Source organism: Petromyzon marinus, chromosome 19 (genome assembly GCF_048934315.1).
Source record: "Petromyzon marinus isolate PM22_M1 ecotype Great Lakes invasive population chromosome 19, UKy_Petmar_22M1.pri1.0, whole genome shotgun sequence".
Taxonomy (NCBI): Eukaryota; Metazoa; Chordata; class Hyperoartia; order Petromyzontiformes; family Petromyzontidae; genus Petromyzon; species Petromyzon marinus.
This window is the reverse complement of record NC_133685.1, coordinates 7,152,778-7,175,180: the sequence shown is the minus strand read 5'-3', so window position 1 is coordinate 7,175,180 and position 22,403 is coordinate 7,152,778. Positions and strand designations below refer to the sequence as shown.

The window sequence follows — 22,403 nt, the reverse complement described above, 5'->3', positions numbered from 1 at the left end:
AAGATAATGTATTAAATATCGCGGAGAATGGAGTCACTGTGGAATGTCTTGGTGACAACGAACTGTACAACAGTCAAACTGTATTGCTAAAGGGTAACTCGGGAGAGGGGGGTGGGGACGAATAATAAATGTGACCTAAGGTCCTCGCTCATTTACCAGCTTCACATTCCTTATTGCCGTACAAATACTGGAGGAAGGGCCTTTGCTGTTGATGCCCCCAGGGTCTGGAATGCTATCGCCAATAAACGGCAACTTGGATCATTACCTGTGAGATCTACACCCCTAGGTGCCACTGCTATGCAGGGTGGACCGAAATCAATTGCATCATTCCGGATAACCGCTGCAAAGTATGATCTTGAGTTGTGATTTTAGTGTGCTGATCTTTAAAGGTGCATTGAAAAATGTTGATACTCCTGTTATGGAGTGACTCAAGCTGCCAGCTATGGCTGCAAAGTTTGGCCGTACATGCTATGTATATCGTTTATTGTTAAATTTGAATCCTATGATCAGTTACATTGTTTTTACAGCTTTATTTGGTGATTTCGAAAACGTATGGTTTATCCATGTTTGTTTGTTGAAGTAAAGAATTGGCCTGATAACTTTAATCTAAATTGTCTTATGGTTGCTATTGTTTGACTTTCATCCCACTGGGATTTCTGCACACAGCGTTGATATACGCTGTTATTTCCTGTATTTTTCTGTTGCGTGTAGTCCCTTTAAGATGTTCTTGTTCATGTTTTTGTTTGTTGCGGTTGCACCCGAGTCAAGAGCCGCATGGCTCACAGGGCTATACTTAATACAGGAAACTGAAAACTTAAACTGAAATCGACGCAGTTTTATTCCATTACCTATTTTGTTTATTTAAGTCAGAGTGTGTTGTTGTTGTTATCTGCTGTGTTTGGGTACAAGTAGCTCCGCGTGTGATGCGCCTCTCGGAACAATTTATAAAATGCTCTTATTCTTCCTCGCAGTCGTCGGCAGTAACACTTCATGTTATTATTCTGCTAGTTTGCCCAGACAAGAAAGCCTCCCTGAGTCTCCAGACTATTGTTTCAGGAGGGAATTAGCATCTCGCCACCTAGGCGCCCCGAATCAATGGCAAAAAAACTCACCTTAGTCAATTAAACTGCCTTCGAAGAAAAATATACAATCGGAGAAGTTTCGAGCAATGGACCTTCACATCCTATGAAGATGCTCTTTATAACCACCTAAGGTCCCACTGAGTCCTGGATTATCTTTTCCAAGAACGACCTTGGTTTAAAAAAGATGGGTCATTAACGCGTCATTGCCAGAAATGTTGTCGATTATATATGTTTTTTTGTTCTTGTGCGCCACCGCCAACGCAGCATGACCAAATCCTTAATGTGCAGTATTTTATAATGGCAAAGCCCCATCCAAGCGCGTTCAACGCGGTCGCATGTCGCCATCTGCTGGCAGATAAACGCCGCATGCAGGGGGAGGGGCGGGGGCGGTGACGGGGGGAGGGGACCCCGCCCCTACGGCTAGCGGGTGCGAGGTGGGGGGTGGAGAGAGGGGGTGGGGACGCGCGAGGACGCGTCACGTGACGCGCTCGCGCGCTGGCAGATTTGACGGGTGACAGTTGACGGGTGACAGTTGACAGGTGACCATTGACATGTGCCCGTTGACTTGACCGTTGACATGTGACAGTTGACAGGTGACCGTTGACATGTGACAGTTGACATGTGACAGTAGACAGGTGACCGTTGACATGTGACAGTTGACATATGACCGTTGACATATGACAGTTGACAGGTGACCGTTGACATGTGACCATTGACATGTGACAATTGACGTGACAGTTTACATGTGACAGTTGACAGGTGACCTTTGACATGTGACAGGTGACCATTGACATGTGCCCGTTGACTTTACCGTTGGCATGTGACAGGTGACATGTGACCGTTGACAGTTGACAGGTGACGGACGTGACACGGGTCAGTTAGGAGATGGTCAGAGCTGACAGCGGGCGTGCTCTACAGGGTGGGTCTATGGGTTAACCTTCGGGTTAATGAGTAACGAGTTACATTTCATGTCGCGTTTGTAATTACGTGTGTGTGTGTAAGTCCATGTGTGTGTGTGTCAGTCCACGTGTGTGTGGCTCTATGTGCGTGTGTCAGTCGATGTGTGTGCGCCAATGTGTGTATGTGTGACAGTCCATGTGTGTGTGCGTCGATGTGTGTGTGTGCGTCCATATGTGTGTGTAGTGTGTACATTCATGTGTGTGTGAGTCTATGTGTGTGTGTGAGTCCATGTGTGTGTGTAATTCCATGTGTGTGTGTCTTAGTCCATATGTGTGTCTTTGTAAGTACATATGTGTGTGTAGGTCAATGTGTGTGTGAATTTATGTATGTGAGTGTGTGAGTCGATATGCGTGTGTAAGTCTATGTGTGTGTGAGTCGATGTGTGTGTGTGCGTCACTCCATGTGTGTGTGTCTAAAGTCGATGTCTCTATGTGTGAGTCCATATGTGTGTGTGTGTGCGTCTAAATCGATGTGTTTATATGTGTGTGGGTCGATGTCTGCGTGTTAGTCGATGTGTGTGTCTGTCTTTTTCGCCCGGGCAACGCCGGGTACTTACCGCTAGTGCTGAATATTCCGATGTATACTAAGACTACTACAACAATAATTACATAATGTATTAATCAATATTGTTCAGCCCATCTTGACCTCGCTTCAAGTGGTGTCCGATTCATATTGCACGAGTCTTAGATCGACGACTACATTTTATTCGCAATTTCTAACAATTGCTGTATGCCGAGACTTATCTGTAAAGTAATGACCCTTACATATTTTTCATTTTAAGTGATTATTGGACGAACGTGTTGAGTTTTTTTTTCATCCTCTTAGCTTTGTTTACAATTGTGTTTGCAGACGATCCGTGGATGCGGGGCACATACTGTAGCAGCGGAAAACTGGCGTCTCCAGAGCCACGTGCGCCTCTTGACACTATCCACATTGCGGCTCTATCCACATTGCGGCTCGATCGAAGGGGAATTTCGTGGAACAAACTATCAGTGTAGTAGCAAAGAGCAATGAGCGTCTCCCGTGCTGTGCCGAAAACTGTGAATAGATTACTTATATATGATACGCTTCGCTCTGTGCAGTACTCACGGATACTTTTTGGCTCTCGGTTTGTAACAGGTTGGCCAATCCCTAGCCTGTAGAGCAATTATTACTGTTCGTAGCGTGTACAGTATTCAAGGATGATGTTACACAATTTAAAGTTATTTCTGAAATAATCGTATTAATTCGCGTCAACAATTCTGCCGTAAAAGAAAATATATAATCGCCGACGTTTCGGGCTATGGCCCATCTTCGTAGCACGTGATTTGTTGTTGTTCATTATGCTTGTGTCCCACTGCCAACCAAGGAGCAGCAGCAGCAGCAGCATCAAATCATCTCTTAATCATTCTACAAGGCAATGGTGAAGCCTCAGTTGCACACCTTCAGGTTTAACTTTTTGACTCGTTTACACCATCTTCTTGGTCACGTAGAAGGGTCACGTAGAAGGGAAATAATAAAATAATAAAAATAAAACATTATAAAATAAAATTCTCACGACGTTTCGACCGACAGCTGTCTTTTTGACAGCTCTGTTTCTTCACCTGAGGACGGCTGCTTGTGTTGTGGCCGAAACGTCGTGAGAATTTTATTTTATTATGTTTTATTTTTATAATTTTGTTATTTCCCTTCTACGTGACTTTACCGAAAGAACCAAGAAGATGAATCCCTGCAGTCACGAAAGCTTTAAATCGTTTACACCAATTATGTATTTATTGCATGTAGCATATTCATATAGAGTTCGCCGTGACCCAACGTTCTTCACGCTACGTAAATATTGTTTGGAAAGTTAACGCGTTGGAGGCTTTTTCGATCAATATTATTAATAGTAGAGGTTTTGGGGTTAGAGTGCGTAAATATAAATGCGTCGTTAAACCCGCCACCACCCGACACAGCCAATTAGTAAGGTTTGTCACGTGAATCAAACGTGCCAATTCGTTATTAGTTGAGCACAGCGGTTTAGAGAGTAAATCCACTAAGACATTTGCAACGCGAGTACCGACACGTTTCTCCAATAATAACAACCGGCATGGTTAGGTGACAGCCAGAGTTGTGTTCGCTCTCCAACACACCGGTGTGCTGAACTAGTAACCCATTTGCGTGTTCTTTTTACGTGACAAACCTTACTAATTGGCTTTGTTGGGTGGTGGCGGGTTTAACGACACATTCATGTTTACCCGATCTAACCCAAAATCCTCCATTAGGTATTGTTAGGGAATTCTCACATTAAGCCATACATAGAATGAACAACGATCATCATCAATGTATCACGATATTTTGCGAAACGGACTACACGACTCCACTGGTCGTCGTATCCCGACACTCCCCTAATCACCAATCATTAAACTCACGACGATAACAATGAACGCGGACTGCGACGGCATAACCGATATATTGCTGATATTAGACAATGGAATTAAGGGGCGCGTGTCACGTCATTACTCGATCCATGCACTGATTGGCAATGAATCGACAACCCGCAAATTATTATTAACCCGGTACGGGGACTCCTCTACTTACGAACGAGTTAGGTTCCAGAAGGTCTGCCCGTAAGTCGATTTATTCGTGAGTACAACTTTACTCCTGTCGATTTTAAACACGTTGTACGGCATGTACACTAAACACGGAGAATGGCTTTAAAAGTTGTATATTCTCCTGAAGATGTCACTGGTTATTCATGTTCTGCAGATGTAGATGCCACCACTGCCCTCTATTGCGCGGCGGCTGAACCTACGACTCTCGATCCGAATAGGCAACTTGACATACGGACGGGTTTGTTCGTATCTCTGAAAGTTCGTAAGTCGACTGTTCGTAAGTAGAGGAGTCCCTGTATTTTTTTATTTGTGTTTATTATGGATAGACTGAAGCGAAATCGATACAATTGATCTCGATCAACGATCCACGATCACCATATATAGGGGGGTGGGGTCGTGGGGGGAATCTCTGCTCGATTATTTTGTCGGGTGCCCGATTTTATCGCTCTCTTAGAGCAGCACCACGTGCCGAGCTGTGGCCTCGTGCTCCACCCCGCGGCACAATGACCCAACCGCTGCTGCTGGGCGTCGCTCTCCTCCTCGTTCTCTCCCCCTGCGCCCTCGCCCTGCCGCTGCCCCAGGGTGAGTGACCCAGCGCGTTGTCAATTCACACGACGGGTGAATGCCTCATCCAGCCTGCCCCCCACCCCCACGCCGGCACACTGGCCGCCGTTGGTGCGGCTGTTTTTGACCGCGATTCACGCCGATTCGATCAGTGCGAGTTGGTATTGCTGGCCACTGATGTGATCATGCAGTTGCCATATGTCTGGCTTTGTTAGATGGACGAAATATTTTAGTTTGCTTCAGATGCCCAACGCCTCACCAGGTTAGGCCTTGTTTGCCTACGTTCATTTGTTACATGCCGCATTTGTGATTTTCTTGTCATTACGACTTTTTTTTAATTCCTGCCAAAAAGGCAAAGCGTTCCCAAAAAGTAACGTGTTGAAGATTGTGCAAATTGTAGCTGTTTAAAGAATAAGTACAGTTACCGAGGCATGTTATACCTTTTTAAAAAAAAATGCTCATACAGAAGAGCATATACGTACATTACAGGACAGAAGAGGGTAATCACCTTTTAAGTTCAATACAAAATGGGATAGTTTTAAGCATTGAGGATATACTGTGTTTTCCCGCATATAACCCGCGGGGTATACCACTTTTTACAAACAAAACAAGACCCTGCTGGGTATATGGAGGTGCGGGCTATCCCAAAAATATTTTACACGTGTGACATGTCATGAATCGTTTAATGTTTTCATGGTAGGACTATCCACTATGCAACACTTACTGAGCACTGCTGAATAAACCACTCACACTAAAATTGCACATGTTATCACGTTTTAAATTATTTGAATTGTTTGTACAATGAAACGACAATGTTTGAAGTGGGCACACTTTGTTTACCGTAATACTTTCAGTGGCTGTAGGGGGCTGCGAAAGTTTCAGCTGAGGCTATGGATTGCACAATGGGAAGGGCCTTAACAAGCGTCTACCAGACGTGGAATCATAATTGCCGAGTCCCTTAGGCCGCTGCGATTGGCTGAGCACTATACAGTCGCGACCATGAGCTTTGTTTCAAACTTCCAATGGCTTTGTTGCCAGGAGGCAATGGCGTTACCGTAGTGCCACTATTGTCTGCGCAGTGCGCAATCTACCGGTGCTAAAACTGTACAGGGGTAACTACCGGTCCAGTAGCTGTAATATGATGAGGTCGAATGCTGGTAAGCCTAACAGTACGCTTACTTACTTATCTACCAGTTATGTGTTACTTATTTATTAGATATCTACTTTTGTTACTTATTTACTGTTTTAAGTTAACTTGTTTCCGGTTAGTTTGTTTTCTTTGTGCACGTTATGATTTTAATGTTAACAATTGACGTTAAAGATATGAATGCATGCGGGGTATATGGAGGTGCGGGCTATCTGAAATTTGTTTTACACATAACGCTATTTTTGCGGGGTATATGCGTGTGCGGGTTATATGCGTATGCGGGCTATACGCGGGAAAATACGATAATCCAGGAGAGGGGCGAGATACGACACATGCAGGATGGAGGAGATTCACGTTTATTGATTTTACCAGTTGAATACTCAAGAGACCAGGATAATCGCATTTGCACGAGTGACGATGGGAATTCGTCCGCCAGTACGGAGCAATGAATGGTTGCTGCGTACAATTCCAATTAAGTAATTTACGGGTAAATTTCAAAGTTAGATACCCTGATGCCAGCCCGCAATAACCTACAGGTGTGAATGACGCGGAGGGGATATTTAACGTCCACTGTGAATTTATACGATCATTACATCCATCGTAATAACCAGGGCGACTGCTGGATTGGAACCGTGAAGCTCTGCTACAAGCGGCGAAATTCCTGCGACCAGACCTTGCCACCGCCCTCGAGGAGGGAAGATTTCTGAGGCTGGCATTAGAGTAGTCCCCATATATCACTGAGCAAGTCAGAAGGTGGAATGTAGAATGAGTGTACCACAAAGGTCGGATGTAGCCTTGGCAACAATTATGACATCTTGTAGAGAAAACTAATGCTGGAGTAGTTCCACTCACAACAGTGGCCTTGGTGACCTTGACCTTGGTGACCTTGACCTTGGGCCTATGCACTCCGGTTACTGTAAAAAATAAAGCTGAACATATTACATGCCAAACGACCTAACAATTATTTATGTTGATGCAGAACCACCGGAACATCTCGGAAAACAGGAAACCATGAACAGGCGACTGAAGGCCATACAAGAAGCGCTCATCAAACTTAATAATGAAAGTATGATTTATTACGAAAAAAATGAATTTACTGCACCAGTACAGTAATTGTATCTTGATGTGGCATGCATTCTCAATTTATATACATTTATTTGTATGTATGTAAGTACAGTATGTTGAACGTATTTTTTCGCACGGTACGTAGCCAATCGTGCTAATTAGCGGAGGTGCAGGGGGAAGGGCAACAACACTAAACACAAAAAACAAGAAATTAATTGTCAATCTAGAATCTTTGAGAAATAGTGAATCAAAGAAACACTGGTCTACGTAATACGATGGAAGTTAATGACAACACGTAACAGTATTGCTCTTAACTCTCGAACTTATTTGTAGTAATTTCTGTACAACTATTCATTCGGATGGTAATATAGAATGTATATAAAATACTGTAATCGTGGAACTGCATCAAGTGAAGATATAATTGTCCCAAAAATATGACCCAATGCATAATTTATTAATGTCAGTTGTAAAGATGTTTTTTAGAAATTACTATATCTGGAGTTGGTAAGGAATTATTTTTAAAAACACGAAATAATCGAACAAATTATTTTGCATAAAGTGTTTGCGTCTGTATCAAACCCCAGCTCTACTGATTAACAGCTGTTGAGCAGACAGGCTACAATTCAGTTCAACCACAATATTTGTGAAAATGAGTCGTTAAGGATCTAATTGTTACCAAGGTGTCCGGATGGCTTTGGGGGGTGGGGGGGTAATGCCACTTCATTGGCGATGAGAAAATGAATGCTGAGATGCTGGGTTCACGTCCAGGTTCCCAACACCAATGATACATAATAAAGGTTTTTGGGTTAGATCGTGTAAGTATAAATGTGTCGGAAGCGTATTATTAAGTAATACATCTTACAACTGCATTCCTTATAGAGGAAACACATCTATTATATAATTACAATACCTCCCCCCCCTACTCCGCTTCTGATCTCTGCACCTGATGGGTTCAGTGATGACGTCGTCCTGCTGCTGCTGCTGCTCTATTTAAGACAGGAAGCAGGTGGATGGCTTCACTACTCTGGCAAATCGCCCGATGATGCTGAATGTAATTACCAGCGAAACATCGTACTTACATTGTAAATGTGTGGCTTTACTCTCCAACACACCGGTGGGCTGAAGTAGTAACTAATTGCCGCGTTGTTTACGTGACAAACCTTGCTGGCTGTGTCGGGTGGTGGAGGGTTACGACACATTTACACTTACGCGACCTAACCCAAAGACCTTTATTATGAATAATATTGGCCGCGAAAGTCTGCTACGTGATAAACCGATGAAACAACCAGTTCTCAAGTTTAATCCGTTGATGGTCTCAGCCTTATTGCAAATGTGTATGAAAACATTGAGTTTTTCGTTTACTTTTGCTTATCCTAGCTTGATTAACAGACAGTGAACGCTGTTTGCATTCTACGTATGTATGTTGAACTTCTTTTACACCATACGTAGCCAACCGTGCTAATCGAAGGTGCAGGGGAAGGGGAACGTTGTGGATAAGTGGCTAAACGGCAAGTGGACTATGAGGCCCACAGAAACTATTGAGTTCGTAGCAGATGTGGTCCACAGGAAGCATGAGATCTAGCGAGCCCATAGAGTCCACAGGAACTACGACATCACAAGCCGTTGAACCTACAGAAGTCGCAAGGTTCCCGAAGTTCTCCTTCTAGGCCTATACAAGTTAGAGCAGTGACAGTGGGCGCAGAGAATACATTGGTCTCAGGAATAAATAAGTAAAAACTGGATGTATAACTGATGCGGAAATCCACCGTTTGCTTCCTCCGAGTGCGCAAGGAAACTCACAAAAATAAACCCCTCGGTGATATATCTCAATTTTATTTTTTTCCGTTATTATTACTACCGTGCTAGTTTATCCAGGAATGCCTTACTAAGTGTCATGACTTTTCAGGACGGTTTTCGTAAGAGGGGAGGGAGGGATGATTGCTCTGTATATTACAATTAAGTAAAAACAATAGTTTTACTTATACAATCAACGGTTTACACAATCTAATTCAATGTCATAACAATGTAAGTCATCGTGTCTGGAAGCACTGCAACTCTAAGAAAAAAAAAACAAATACCCGATTCAAAGAATACAATAACGACGTTAACGCAATAACGGATATTTTTTATTTCCATTCGCAGGAATTCAGAAGGGAATGCTGAAAATGGCAATGAGAAATAAAACCCATTCTGGTTCGCCAATCAATCAAGGTAAAGTGTTTGTGGTCCGTAGAACATTAAGTTCCCAATTGGAGCCCTCGATTAAAACATGAAACGCATCTCTCTTGTCTGTTGCTACTCCACGGGTAATGAATCGTATTCATTCACCAGATTCTGACGATAACGTGTGTTCAGATTAAGGTGCGTTTCCATTGAGTGTTACAGATCCTTGTGAACACATCTTGGGAAGTTTATGTGCCGTGCGTTATGTAATGCCACGATCACACACACTGACTGTACTTTACACAAACTGATTCAATGAACAAGTCCAGTTTGCTTGCAGGTGAGGCTAGTTCATGGTGGCGAGATGTTAACTCCCTCACGTGGTATACAGGAGGTCGTGTGTTCGATCCTGACCCTAACGCCTGTATATTTGGAGTTTGCGTGTTCTCCCCGTGGTCGCGTGGAATTTTATCCAGGTCCTCCGGTCTTTCTCTCCACATTTATTCGGCTGCTATAAATTTGCACGTGATAAGCCACTTCGTTAAGCGATCATTTGTGGCCAGGTCGCTTCTGAAAAAGAGCTATATAGCTCAGGAGGCCTATCTGGTAAAATAAAAAAAATAGTTTTCGTTTAAATCGTTTTAATTGAGTGAAATAGACGTAGACAATTGGCTACGCTTTTGAATAACACTAATCGTATGTTTCGATTTAAAGCTTTCGTGACTGCAGGGAATCATCTTCTTTGGTTCTTTCGGTAAAGTCACGTAGAATGAGAATAAAATAATAAAATAAAAATAAGACAATAAAATTCTCACGACGTTTCGGCCACAACACAAGCGGCCTTCTTCAGGTGAAAGAACAACTGTCAGGACGACAGTGCTTCAATGTATTGTCTTATTTTTATTTTATTATTTTATTCTCATTCTACGTGACTTTACCGAAAGAACCAAAGAAGACTAATCGTATGAACAACCCGCTCAATGGTTACTGAGAAGACAATAATATGAATTTACATTTGTAAGGGTAATTTTATCCATAGATCCCAACGCACCACGTATGGAAAGCAGGAAATAAACAGAACCTGCAGGGCAAACGGCCAGAACTAGGGGGTAAAGATCAGTTTACAGAGGGGAGTTTTCAAGACCGCACTTAAATATATCTAACGACTCTTGTCTTATTTGAAAAGGCAAGGATTCCAAAGCTTGGGAGCTGCACCGTCGCAAAATCCCCATCAGCCCAGGAACAGAGAGAGCCTTGCCCTCTGAGTGCTTGGTAGAGATGTCAAGAGTGTAGTGGGTAAAACACGATTTAGCAATAGTAAACTTTGGTGCACACAATACATTTTTGTACAGATTTAGTGTCATATTACCGTAGTGTTAAAGCAAACAATGCTAATTTAATTGTTATTTAAAAATGAAATGTTTGGCAATGGCCACGAATGCCACGAGGTTGTGCTGTACGTGTATGCATCGCATTTTAGCTCTTCTGTAGGGAGAATTGGGGGGGGGGGGGAATCGTGCGAATAACCGGGGAGGTCTTCCTGTTATCTACCTTTTTACTTACAAATGAAGAGTAGGTGAATGATAAATTAGTTCTGTTGTGTACAATATTGTGGATAAATATTTAGTCGACGAGGAGAGTTTTTCTTCTGTTTTTATCACGGATAAGAGCATCAAAACGTATTTCTCCCATAGGAGAAATCCCACAGCATTTCTAAAAATGTATTATGTTGATTATTGGTGTAAATTGACGATGTATTGACCTATATAGTATGATAACTGTTTGGATAAAATCAGGAAGCAATGATGTTTTCACTATCTCTTGGATACAAACTTTGTTGTCACTATGCATGCTCATTAGTTACACCCTGCCAACTGCGCATTTCGTTGTTGGTCGTGTAGTACAGAGCGATCTCTTTACATGCATATATATAATAAGAATGCTAGGTGAAGATTAATAAACTGGTTATAACAACGGGTACATGCTGTGGGTAACGCAACCTTCCACTACACAAGGATCTTAACAAGTACTCACGGTAACGGTTAGTGCAGATACTCATTTCAGTGATGGTTGCGTGTCTGTGCATGCAGATGATCATTTCAGTGATGATTGCGTGTCTGTGCATGCAGATGCTGGTTGCAAGAGGGGATATTTGTCGTCCAGTGCAATCACAGGGATGACGGAATTCATCCTTGCCAGCTTCTGTGGCTGTATGTGCATCATCCTCGTTTTGTTTGTGGTGAAAATCTCATTGGGACAAAATAACAGGTAAGTGACGATGCTTGAATGCACCTTAAACACAATTGTTTTATATACAGTATATAGAAATTGTTTAGAATATTAGGCTGTTCCTAATAATTAACACAAGGACAGATTTTAATGTTAGCTTCACCTCTAAGGTTTGTTCCATGAAAAATGCTGGTGCCATGGTTAATATTGGGCATAATTTTGCACAATTCAAAACAGTTAAACATTTTAACTTTTGAGCGTTGTTGTTTTTGAAGCTGTATCTGGAGCTTTTTGAGGGTGCTGAATCTCCAAACATGATATTCGATTAAACATGCCAAATTTAACATTTTGGGCACATTTCAGTTTTGAGAGGTAATATTTATGAACCTTTAAATTGTTTAACCAAGGCCAACGAATTTGTGTTCCTTTAAGTTTTTCAATGAGGACATTTTTGGGTACTTTTTGGAAGTGTCATTTAAAAATATTTTACCTGGAAAATCCCTTAAGATGGAGCATCTCATTCACAAAGGTTGCCCAGAAGATAATGGGAGAATGCCATGTTTTATGAGAGTGACAACCTTTTATGCTACACACAAGGAAAACTTCAAGTTAACAAAATCACATGGAAACAGTGCCGTGATGACAACTATAGTTCCAACTCAAAATTAAATTAATCATAAAAACGATGTAGATATCATGGGGGAAATGTAACCATTTTGGAAAAAAAAGTTTTTGTTAAAATCATAGATTTGACTATTGATTTCAAATTTCAGCTTTATAGCTCTTCTAACACATTAGAATGTGCACGCGTCATTTATTCATTCATGATCATCTACAGGTATGTAACATTCATCTTTTTTACGGTGCGTTTAATCCCTTGTTTTGTCACCGTCTAGAACTCCTGCCGTCCGCGGTGAAGTGAGGGAGCGCGTCAGGGTTATGAGTGACGAACTTGACACCGCGTGGCCAAGCCCCTCACGTGCCACATCCCCGGTGGAACAGCAGCAGCAGCAGCGGCAGAGGACTCCTTAGGGGCCACTCCCTTTCATCCAAAGGGGGTGCACCAGTCAAGGAGCCAGGAAGTGTCCCATTGCACCCACATGGGAGGGTAAACAAGCCATCTCATCTTACCACTCCACCCTTAGGCCCCACCATTAAACAAACCACCCGGGATGCAAGAGGCAAAAGCATTAGGTTGAACTAACTCCAGTGTGCGGCATGTATTCCTAGATGGGTTGTAACGATAGCTGAGTTGATGCTCTGAGGCAGCGGGGTTTTTTAGGTGACTCGGAGTCACACACCCAGCAACTGGTGACTCCAGAAAGATGGACTCGAGCAAGGCTCGGTGCTGGCACCAGCTTTGTTGAACGTATTCACCCTTGACCTGGCAAAACATCAGTCTCCAGGCGGTTTAATTATGCTCGTGAGAACTGTTTGGTCTCAAGAGACTGAGACTTCTTCGAAAAGATCAAAGAGATCTTAAACACAGCCATGAATATCAAGAATGACTCTAAACGGTGGCCATCTAGGAGTTCCTGCTCTTTGTTCCTCATGTGTCTCCCCGAATTTTAAGAGCTCAGCTCACCTAATGATAAAATGTTTTAAAAAGTATCAATTATACCATTGCCATCATGGCATGATAATTTATGTTTATTCTTAATTTATTTACATATGGCATTTTAAAAAAGCAGCAGGCTAAATTTGTATTTTTTTATATAAGCCATTTAGGGTAGCTGATCAGAGACCGTTTGCTCTGCCGGAATCCGCATGTGTTGGACAGTCGTCGGTGAAATGCCTGATGCTCGCTGTTTGGCGAGTCCTTGAGCTTGCATTTATGGAGGAATGTCTACACTGTTCCACGTCCGTTTATATGCTATGTTAGTAACGGATTACTAACATAGCATATAATCACTAACACACATTACAACTCATTACTAATCTACAACTCATTACTAATCATAACCATTGACTGATTACTAATCGATTATATAATTACAATACCCCCCCTCCACCTCAAATCACTGCACCTGAAATGAGTTAAATGATGACGTCACCCTGCTGCTCTATTTAAAACCGGGAGCAAGTGAGGGCTTTACCATTCTGGCGAATTGCCCGATGATGCTGGATGTAATTACCAGCGAAACGTCGTACTCAAACTGTAAATGTTGTGGATTCACTCTTCAACACACCGGTGGGCTAAAGTAGTGAATTATTTGTCTTTTGTCAACGTGACACTTTTTTTGCTGATTGGCCGTGTCGGGTGGTGGAGGGTTACGACACATTTATAAATAACGCGATCTAACCCAAACACCTTTATTATGAATACTGTTCCACGTGTTATTGGGACTGTTTAGAGCGGTTCTTGTTTGGGACTCCACTGCTTCTCACGTCTCCTGCCATTGGGTGGCGGGGATATTTACTGAGTCCAGGAATGTGTCCAACTTGAATCTCTCGATTTCAAACAAGAGGGCGGTGGAGATTTGATGTTCATATACAGAGGGAGATCTTAAACGTCCTAATTGTTGCAACATCCCGTCAGATGTTCGATGATGGGGTGTTGGCAGCCACTGCGGTGGCATAGATTACAGGAAGCCATTTGCCACATGCAGCCACAGTGTTGATTTTGGTGTCAACGAGCCGGCTTCTACAGCTGTTGTACCAGCCAAGACAAGTGGAGCAATATTCTGCCGTCGGGCCTATGTTGATGTACGAAGGGTCCCAGTGTCACATCCCCAGGAAGTCCCTGCCAACTTTTTGGATGGCGTTGACCCTGGATTTCATCTTCTTGCTGGTGACTTCGAGGTGATGGTAATAGCTGTGAGTCTGGTCAAGGGTGACTCCAAGGTATTGGGGTTTTTGGTCATGGGAAGGTGAGGGGGGGGGGGGTCACAGAATTTGACCTTGCGTGACCGAGCTTTCGATGTTGTTCGAATAGAAGGAGACCACAGACACCTTCCCCTGCATCGGGCATCGCGTGCCACAGCCGTTCTCTCTGTTGCCTCGAATGTAGAGAGGCTTGGGTTGCCGGTCACAATGTCGTCCACACATGAATTTGATATTCGCAAGACTTTGTCAATGAAATGTCACTGAGTGTCAAGGTACAATAAAGCCGGAGCCAGGGTGGACCCGAGTAGGAGCCCCCCCGCGCGGCCCTTTGAAATGCCAGGGCGCACGTTGAGAGTTCGGTTGCTCGGCATTGCGTCGATGAGAATGATGGTGGGGCGACGTCGGATGACGCGCGGCAGCTCCGGCCGACGCTCGTGAGACGACCTCCTCGCGCCGCGCTCTCGTGCGAGCGCAGCACGAGGTTTTGACAACGCGGGACGACCCCAAGAGGATCGTCACCACAGACAACGTGCACCCGTGTCTCGGCATGTTCGGTTATTCTCATCGTCCGGCAGACGCGCAGCGTGATCGCACCACGAGAATTATCGCGGGCACGTTGAAACGCAGGCAACCCCCCCCTCCCGGGCGGTAACGAGGCCTCGCAGTAGCGCGTCCGCCGCTCGTTGCAGAGGTTCACGGTTCGAATTGCAGCATTTGCCCTGATTAGTAGCGTGCGTGGGTAATACAAATACGCGCCATCTTTTTCACAGTGGACATTGACTGATCTAACTTGCCTCAGAGATGCTACTGGGATCGTGTTAAATAAATCAAAGTACATGACGCCTTTCTCAAATGAACGTTGAGACGATGCACCTCTCCTCTCTGCAACCCTATGGAGGAGCCGAGTGGCACTTATTTTATAGTCCCCGGAGGGATGATGGGCTGGGTCAACCTGCAGTCAGGTTTTGAACCTTCACGCTACCGATTGTGAGCCGCTTGCTCGACTGCTTAGCGACCTCACCGATTAAGTGCTGCTGGGAAATCTCACCTGGTAGGTGACAGATCAATTTAGTGGCGCTATGGTAACACGAGAGCGTGCAATGTATTATCTTTATAATGAGCAGGTAAGTACGCTACTCTATCAGATGTTTATATTTGTATTACTCCTGGGGCCTGGCCACAACCTCTCCTCATGAGGAATTACCACCACCGATGTCAGCTGCGATGTTGCCAATCTGGCTTAATGAACCCCTCGATGAAATCCGTGACGTTAACTGATGATAGACCTTTTGATTTAAAGCTGTCGTGACTGCAGGGATTCATATTCTTGGTTCTTTCGGTAAAGTCACACCTGATGATGATTGCTTGTGTTGCAGTCGAAACGTCGTGAGCATTTGATTGTTTTATATTTTTTATTATTTTATTGTTTCCCTTCTACGTGACTTTACCGAAAGAACCAAGAATATGATGATAGACCGTGACAATACGATATCACTGAATGTTTTTATTATCACCGTTGTTGAACACAGTGGCCAAACGTCCAAAACGTGAAGCGACCGGCAACGAACAGCACTAGCAACGTAACAGAAAAGAGCGTTACAAATCCTGGATTGATTGAGTGAACACGTTTCTTGGATTGAGCAAATTTATTCGAAGAACTTGGGAAGAGAGATGACGGGGGGAGGGATTTACACTGCAGTGTGGTGAGTGAGTGGATGGGTGTGTAATGTGACCTGCAGTGTGGTGAGTGAGTGTGTGTGTACTGTGACCTGCAGTGTGGTGCGTGAGTGGGTGTGTACTGTAACCTGCAGTATGGTGAGTGAGTGGATGGGTGTGTAATGTGACCTGCAGTGTGGTGAGTGAGTGGGTGTGTGTGTACTGTGACCTGCAGTGTGGTGAGTGAGTGGGTGTGTACTGTGACCTGCAGTGTGGTGCGTGAGTGGATGGGTGTGTAATGTGACCTGCAGTGTGGTGAGTGAGTGGGTGTGTACTGTGACCTGCAGTGTGGTGAGTGAGTGGATGAGGTGTGTACTGTGACCTGCAGTGTGGTGAGTGGATGTGTGTGTAATATGACCTGCAGTGTGGTGGGTGGTTGAGTGAGTGTATTGTATGCATGTTGAACTTCTTTTGCACCGTACGCAGCCAACCATGCTAATCGGAGGTGCGGAGGAATTACCGCCACTGATGTCATCCATGATGTGACGTGCATTATGGTGGTTGGCCAGAGTGTGGATGGGATCTGAATCAGAATTATATATTCATACTTGAGGAATCTGATGAGCTTCAAAGCTCTTTTCCCAGATGTCCAGTCGTCACAAATGTCCAGTAGTGAAACAGCCAGTCTGGTTAATTGCTGTTGTGATTTCTGCTGGGAATGATGAGAGTTGAGGGCATCCACTACCTTACCTATCCCCCACCCCCATCATTCCAATTCTGATTAGCTCCACCAGTTTTAAAGCTTTTAAAGCTAAGCTTTAAAACTGGTGGAGGTCAGTCGGCACAACAACAAGAAGAAGCAAAACATTCGTGAACATCTAGTCGGCTTCAAAAGACAACAAAATACGCCGGCCAATGCAGTTATTAGGCGTCGCAGCACGTGCAATGGTTAAATAAAAAAAGGCATTCGGAGGCCACACAACCAACCACGCTCGCACATGCGGTCTTCAATTGTCCACCCGCCGCTTAAGCGGCGCTCGTGTGTGTGTTTATCTTTTTTTTATCAAGTCGAGCCTCTAGCAAACACTCGAGGACGACGTTGTGTGCTTCAGCGACGAGAACTGGAAATGTTCGTCGATGTTTTAATTCGCCTTCACTTGCAACTGGTGGACGTGCGTGGCACGTATGCAGCCTTCAGCTCGAGCCAGCTCCACACAAGGCGGCATGGACAGGACGCCAGCGGTGAATGGACGCCAGGTTACGTGACGTCGTCGTTTTGTCACAACAATGAGGCTCAAAGATAACACCGCGCAGCCCGTTGCACGAGTCCAGAAAAGGGGGGACAATGGCCCTCGCTTCTGCCCCACATGACTCGCAGCTTTACGGTTTGTTGTTGGATACTGGAGTCCATGGAAACATGTCTATGTCATAAAGACTCAGGGGCAGGTCAGCACAACAACAACCCAACAAACAAAAAAGGCAGGCATGTGGCCCTGCCTGTGGCTTTGGTTTTACAGACGCTATGGGAATAATTTGAACTGCTTTAAAATATATATATAAAAATTGCAGACCATTTAGACGCTTTAGGTGCAACGGTTAAACGTTAATAATGGGAGTGTCGTTTCCGGACACGCCACATTACTACACCTGGGCTGAGTTAAGGTAAGACTTAAATACCCTTCTGTGCACGTTCGGTCCAGACTGGCTTGATTAAAGGTGACATGGACTGTGTAGTTGTGTATACACTGTGTTTGACAGGTAGTACAATTACAATGTTTTATTGATGTGTTTAAGTGGATTATTTTAATAATTGATTATGGAGGGTTGGTTTTTTTACATTCTTACAAAATGTTACGTAGAATTACATTGTGAATACATGAGCGACCGTCATTTTCTTTGATTTGATCGGTATTTACGTGACAACTTTAAATCTTGATTTGCACAAAGCCGAACCAAATGTGTGTTTTCCCACACACTGCCACTGATTCACTGTGGTCAGTTTGCATTGCCCAATTTTGCAGTCATTGCAGTGTCAGCAATGCCATTTTCCTGCCATGGTACCAATTGCACGTCTGGAGATGGCCTGATAAATACACTATACGTGGAACGATGCTTTGTTTACATTGATGATACTATATGATTGCACCTTGCTGATGTATTTATTACTCGTTCATAAAGCCTGTCTTCGCCAGGCAAACGTTTAAAATAAATCTAATAATGGACCTCATGATTTTTGACAATTATGATCGACGATCAGACACTAACAACTACTCCAAAAATGTATCTTTTTACGCAAAAAATGTTTTGTTGACGATTTCATTCAACTTAATAGATTTAAAAACGTACTCATCGGAAACCACTCAATTTCAAGATTCCGTTCTTTTTTTTATTAGAAAGAATAAAATTAAATAACTTAATTCTCTACGAAGGGAAGCTCTCCTATCTTTTACTGTTTTGGAATAATTCAGATTTGAACATTGTAAAATGCGTATTTTTTTCGTTCAAAACTACTTGAATCCGAAATATCTAAAAAACAATCAAAGATAGAATAGTGGTTCTCGCTTTAATTGTGTTTGCTGTTTAACGCTCTATCAAATGAAAAAAAACCGCAATGTTATATTTTGAACGGTTTCTGAATGACACCGGGCACAAACATTTTTTGGGGCACTAAAAATCGAGATTTGGGGGCCTAAGGTCACAATTACCCACGTAAAGATGATCCAAAACGGGCAAGACTTTAAATTAAAGTGGCGTTGCTAGGAGGGACTTACCCGGCAGAAAACTGGCAACATTTTCCAAACGGTTGCCAAAAATAGCCACGATCCATAGCGAAGTATTTCAAATATGAAAACGCATTTTGTCCTGACGGCAGGCTACCCGTCAGCTTCTGTACCGCTAATTAAATACGAAGAGAAAACGCGTGTTATAAAGGGTCACACACAATCCACGCCAGTGTTCTTAACAAATTTACCAAGTGGGAGGGGGGGGGGCACTTTCGCCGATAAGACATCATCAGTGCGAGGGCCACCACACATTTGAAACCATTGGGGATTTTCAGAATTCTCTGCCCGTTGTTTGTCTCCTAAAAGCTGCCTATGTACCAAATGTCAGCTTTCTACCTTGTCGAGGTTTTTGAGACATACATACAGATTAAGGTCTTCATTTACATAGAAGATAAAATGGCATTATTCTACGAAATGTATCGACAGCATCGTGACTGTTGAACAAAAGCAGCGCGATAGCTGACCGGAAAATCACGCACACTGTGAATTGCGTAACTATTCAAATGTCAATTTCAAAACTGCTCATCGGAAAACAATGTTTTAATCCAATTCTCATCAGGCCCGTGGTGTAAAGAGCAGCCTCCAAGGCTTATTCACTTTACCTCGGTGGCCTCTCTGTGCACCACGAAGAAGGGCCATTGTCCCAAACCTTTGCCTTTTGTATACTGCACTTCCCTTTAAGGGAGTGTAACGTGTTTAGCTTCAAGTGAGAAGTTGGCTCTCCTCTCTAAATGAATCCGATGTCGAGATGTCTTTCCTTCTCCGCTGTTGTCCACAATGTCTGAACTCGCTTCCCTGGCCATCCGCGTCGTCGACTTACCTTACTCACCTCAATCACCTGCCCCTGTTCCAAGTCCAGGCTCAACACATTCCTTTTCTCCTCTCTGTATGTATGAAAGTTGACCTTCTTTCGCACCGTACGTAGCCAACCGTGCTAATCGGAGGCGCGGGGGAAGGACAACAAACTAAACACAAAAAGCAGTTCTAAATAAATTCGTTTTTTCAATCTGGATGTAAAGTGCATAGCTCCAGTGACTTGCTAATATCGGAAGGAAGAGTGTTCCAGACGGCCGCAGAAGCGCATCTAAAAGCGCGCAATGTAGTAACCGTCTTTGTTCGATGGCCAGCCACGGTCTTCAACCGAAAACATGTTTCGATTGTGCCTCAAATTAAGAATACACACACACACACACCAGTTGTGTAGCGTCGTGAGAAGCAGTTGCATAGAAACGCTAAACAGCATTGTAACTGTATACATCCACATCTCGTTTTCCATTCGCCTTTAACGCCCACACGTTCCATCAGCAGCTGTCATTGCGCTGCAGTCTGCAGTTAATACCTTTCAAATGCTCTCTACTCGACTGTATTGATATTCCAGTGGGCACAATGCAGCTCAGTCTCTTGAACAGGTGGAAGATTGCCCAACGTATCATCTCGATTCCCGCATTTCAGTCCACGCTCCGTCTCGCCCTCTGCGTTCACAATCCCAGCTGTCGTCTCTCTGTCTCTGTTCCCCCTCCTCCTTGTGCCCAATCACCATTCCCTTCTTTCTCGCTTGTGGTCCCCGTAAACTGGAACAAACTGCCCCGTACACGGTCAAACAATCACCCCCAGTATGAAAAATAAGAATACGTTTTTATCATGTCTGACAATAAAACAGATGTTAAAATGGTCAAACACCAAATAGATACCTTGTGCAAGGAAACAAGTCTGCATCAACCACATGTGTACCTGTGGCAAAAACATGCAAACTGATCATTATGAAACTGATTGGCCTACACCAGACAGCCTTCTGTATGGCCTTGTCTCACCACCAGTGTTATCATTCACCCACCTATCCATCTATCCACCCAGCCACCCATCCACCTACCAGAGGACGCCTCTCCGTCATTCCATCCACATTTTAAACAAATCCACTTAAAGATATCAGAATCACCCTCACTGTTTCTTTTTCGTTCTTCCCTTAAAGCACTCACTTATCGCTCTCGCTAACCCAAACACCTCTTCCCCCCTCCCTTCCCCATCATCAACACCGTCATGCCCTCTTCTTCCCAACTTTTGCCGACCCATTCATCATTACACGCACTCATCATTAACCCACTCATTGTCACTTTCATCGTCCTTTATTTCACGCATAATCCTATTCATCATGCACGACCATCCTCATCAACTCATCATCTCATAACTCCTTCAGTGTCATCAAATCATCTCACTTTCTTGCACCCCGATTGAGTTTTCGCCTATTTGGGCCACGTGGAAGTTTGACCGAAACGAATCCTGCCGACTGTGACGGAGAGAAACCGACGCTGATTACCGTGGGGTGAATTGCTTACCGTCCGTGTTATTGAGACTTAAACACGCGATACTAAAAATGTATAACCATGGTTTCTCCTCCCTTCCCAGGATCCTTGCAACAGCATTGGGAGTAAGTAGTCCAGCTGCACATTTTACTTTTGAACAGGACAAATGACTGCACAACTTTCGTTTTAATTGTATGTGTATTACAGTACTGTATCAATTCATTAAATTAATAAATAGTGTTGTTTTCTCTTTCCATCAGTACCCAAGGAATACAATTGTAAACTGCTTGCACAGCATTGGCTACAGCAGCGAACTGGGCCTGAGCTCAAAGGTAATGAATGGATACCTCTTGAGTACACATTACAGCGTATTTCGAAATCCTTTGAATAAATACGAAAGTCAACGTTCACCGGCACTGTATATAAGTTGTTGGCCTGCTCAAATGTATCACGTGCTAGCTTTACTAGCCGGCTTCGCCCGAGACTTCGACTCTTGTCTTGGATTAATGCACGGCCTACGCGAAGGGTGGGGGGGTGCGTGACGTCAGCAGGCACACTGCGTGACGCTGCCGCATGCGGGTGACATCACAGATGTGACGTCACCGCTCACTTGCCGTGCAAAGTATGACCAATATTGCGCCCCGCTCCCCTCCCCCCAAAAAATACAAAAGTCTATGTTTATACTTTTTCCATTTTGTACAGTCTGGAAGCTACCCACATGCCAAATTTCAAGTTTGTTGCATGTTCGCAAGTATGCTAAACATTTCGAACAGACACACATGCTCACAAATTTCTCTTTTATGTATACTGTATACAGATTACTTAAAGAGACGCTAAAATGTTGTGGGTGGGGAAATGGTAGCCGTCACGCATCCCACATGACGTGTATCATAGCTCGACTAATCCATAATGCAGGTTGTTTTGGGTTAATACCACCACTTGTGGCTTTTTATTTGGAAAGCGTTTATAATATGTCGTTTATATATGTTTAATTTCAAGTACCGTACGTGCATGTGTAAATCCCGTCTGTGGGTAAAAAAAAAACTACTTATTTT

At 43.7% G+C, this 22,403-nt stretch overlaps 2 protein-coding genes across 5 annotated transcripts in view; both read left to right on the top strand.

The window, feature by feature from the left end:
- The first annotated feature begins 1,661 nt into the window (after positions 1-1,661).
- LOC142925150 (uncharacterized) lies at positions 1,662-14,908 on the top strand. 3 transcript variants are annotated; one of them, XM_076068123.1, is made up of 8 exons: positions 1,667-2,001; positions 2,892-2,951; positions 3,391-3,470; positions 5,070-5,197; positions 7,306-7,392; positions 9,534-9,602; positions 11,684-11,822; positions 12,680-14,908. In XM_076068123.1, the coding sequence occupies exons 3-8, from the start codon at positions 3,442-3,444 to the stop codon at positions 12,813-12,815; spliced, it is 588 nt and encodes a 195-aa protein (XP_075924238.1). In that variant the 5' UTR covers positions 1,667-2,001; positions 2,892-2,951; positions 3,391-3,441; the 3' UTR covers positions 12,816-14,908. The 3 variants fall into 3 exon arrangements, with proteins under 3 accessions (XP_075924237.1, XP_075924238.1, XP_075924239.1); XM_076068122.1 differs by lacking the exon at positions 3,391-3,470 and having other exon boundaries at positions 1,662-2,001; positions 5,075-5,197; XM_076068124.1 differs by lacking the exon at positions 3,391-3,470 and having other exon boundaries at positions 1,676-2,001.
- Positions 14,909-16,118: 1,210 nt separating this feature from the next.
- LOC116943742 (uncharacterized) overlaps positions 16,119-22,403 on the top strand; it is a 36,605-nt gene continuing 30,320 nt past the window's right edge. The window contains exons 1-3 of one of the 2 annotated variants that reach the window (XM_032956873.2): positions 16,119-17,927; positions 21,452-21,473; positions 21,609-21,680. In XM_032956873.2, the coding sequence (XP_032812764.1) occupies positions 17,875-17,927; positions 21,452-21,473; positions 21,609-21,680 (147 nt within the window). In that variant the 5' untranslated portion in view covers positions 16,119-17,874. The remainder of the gene's footprint in view (positions 17,928-21,451; positions 21,474-21,608; positions 21,681-22,403) is intronic. The other variant, XM_032956872.2, reaches the window with a different exon arrangement.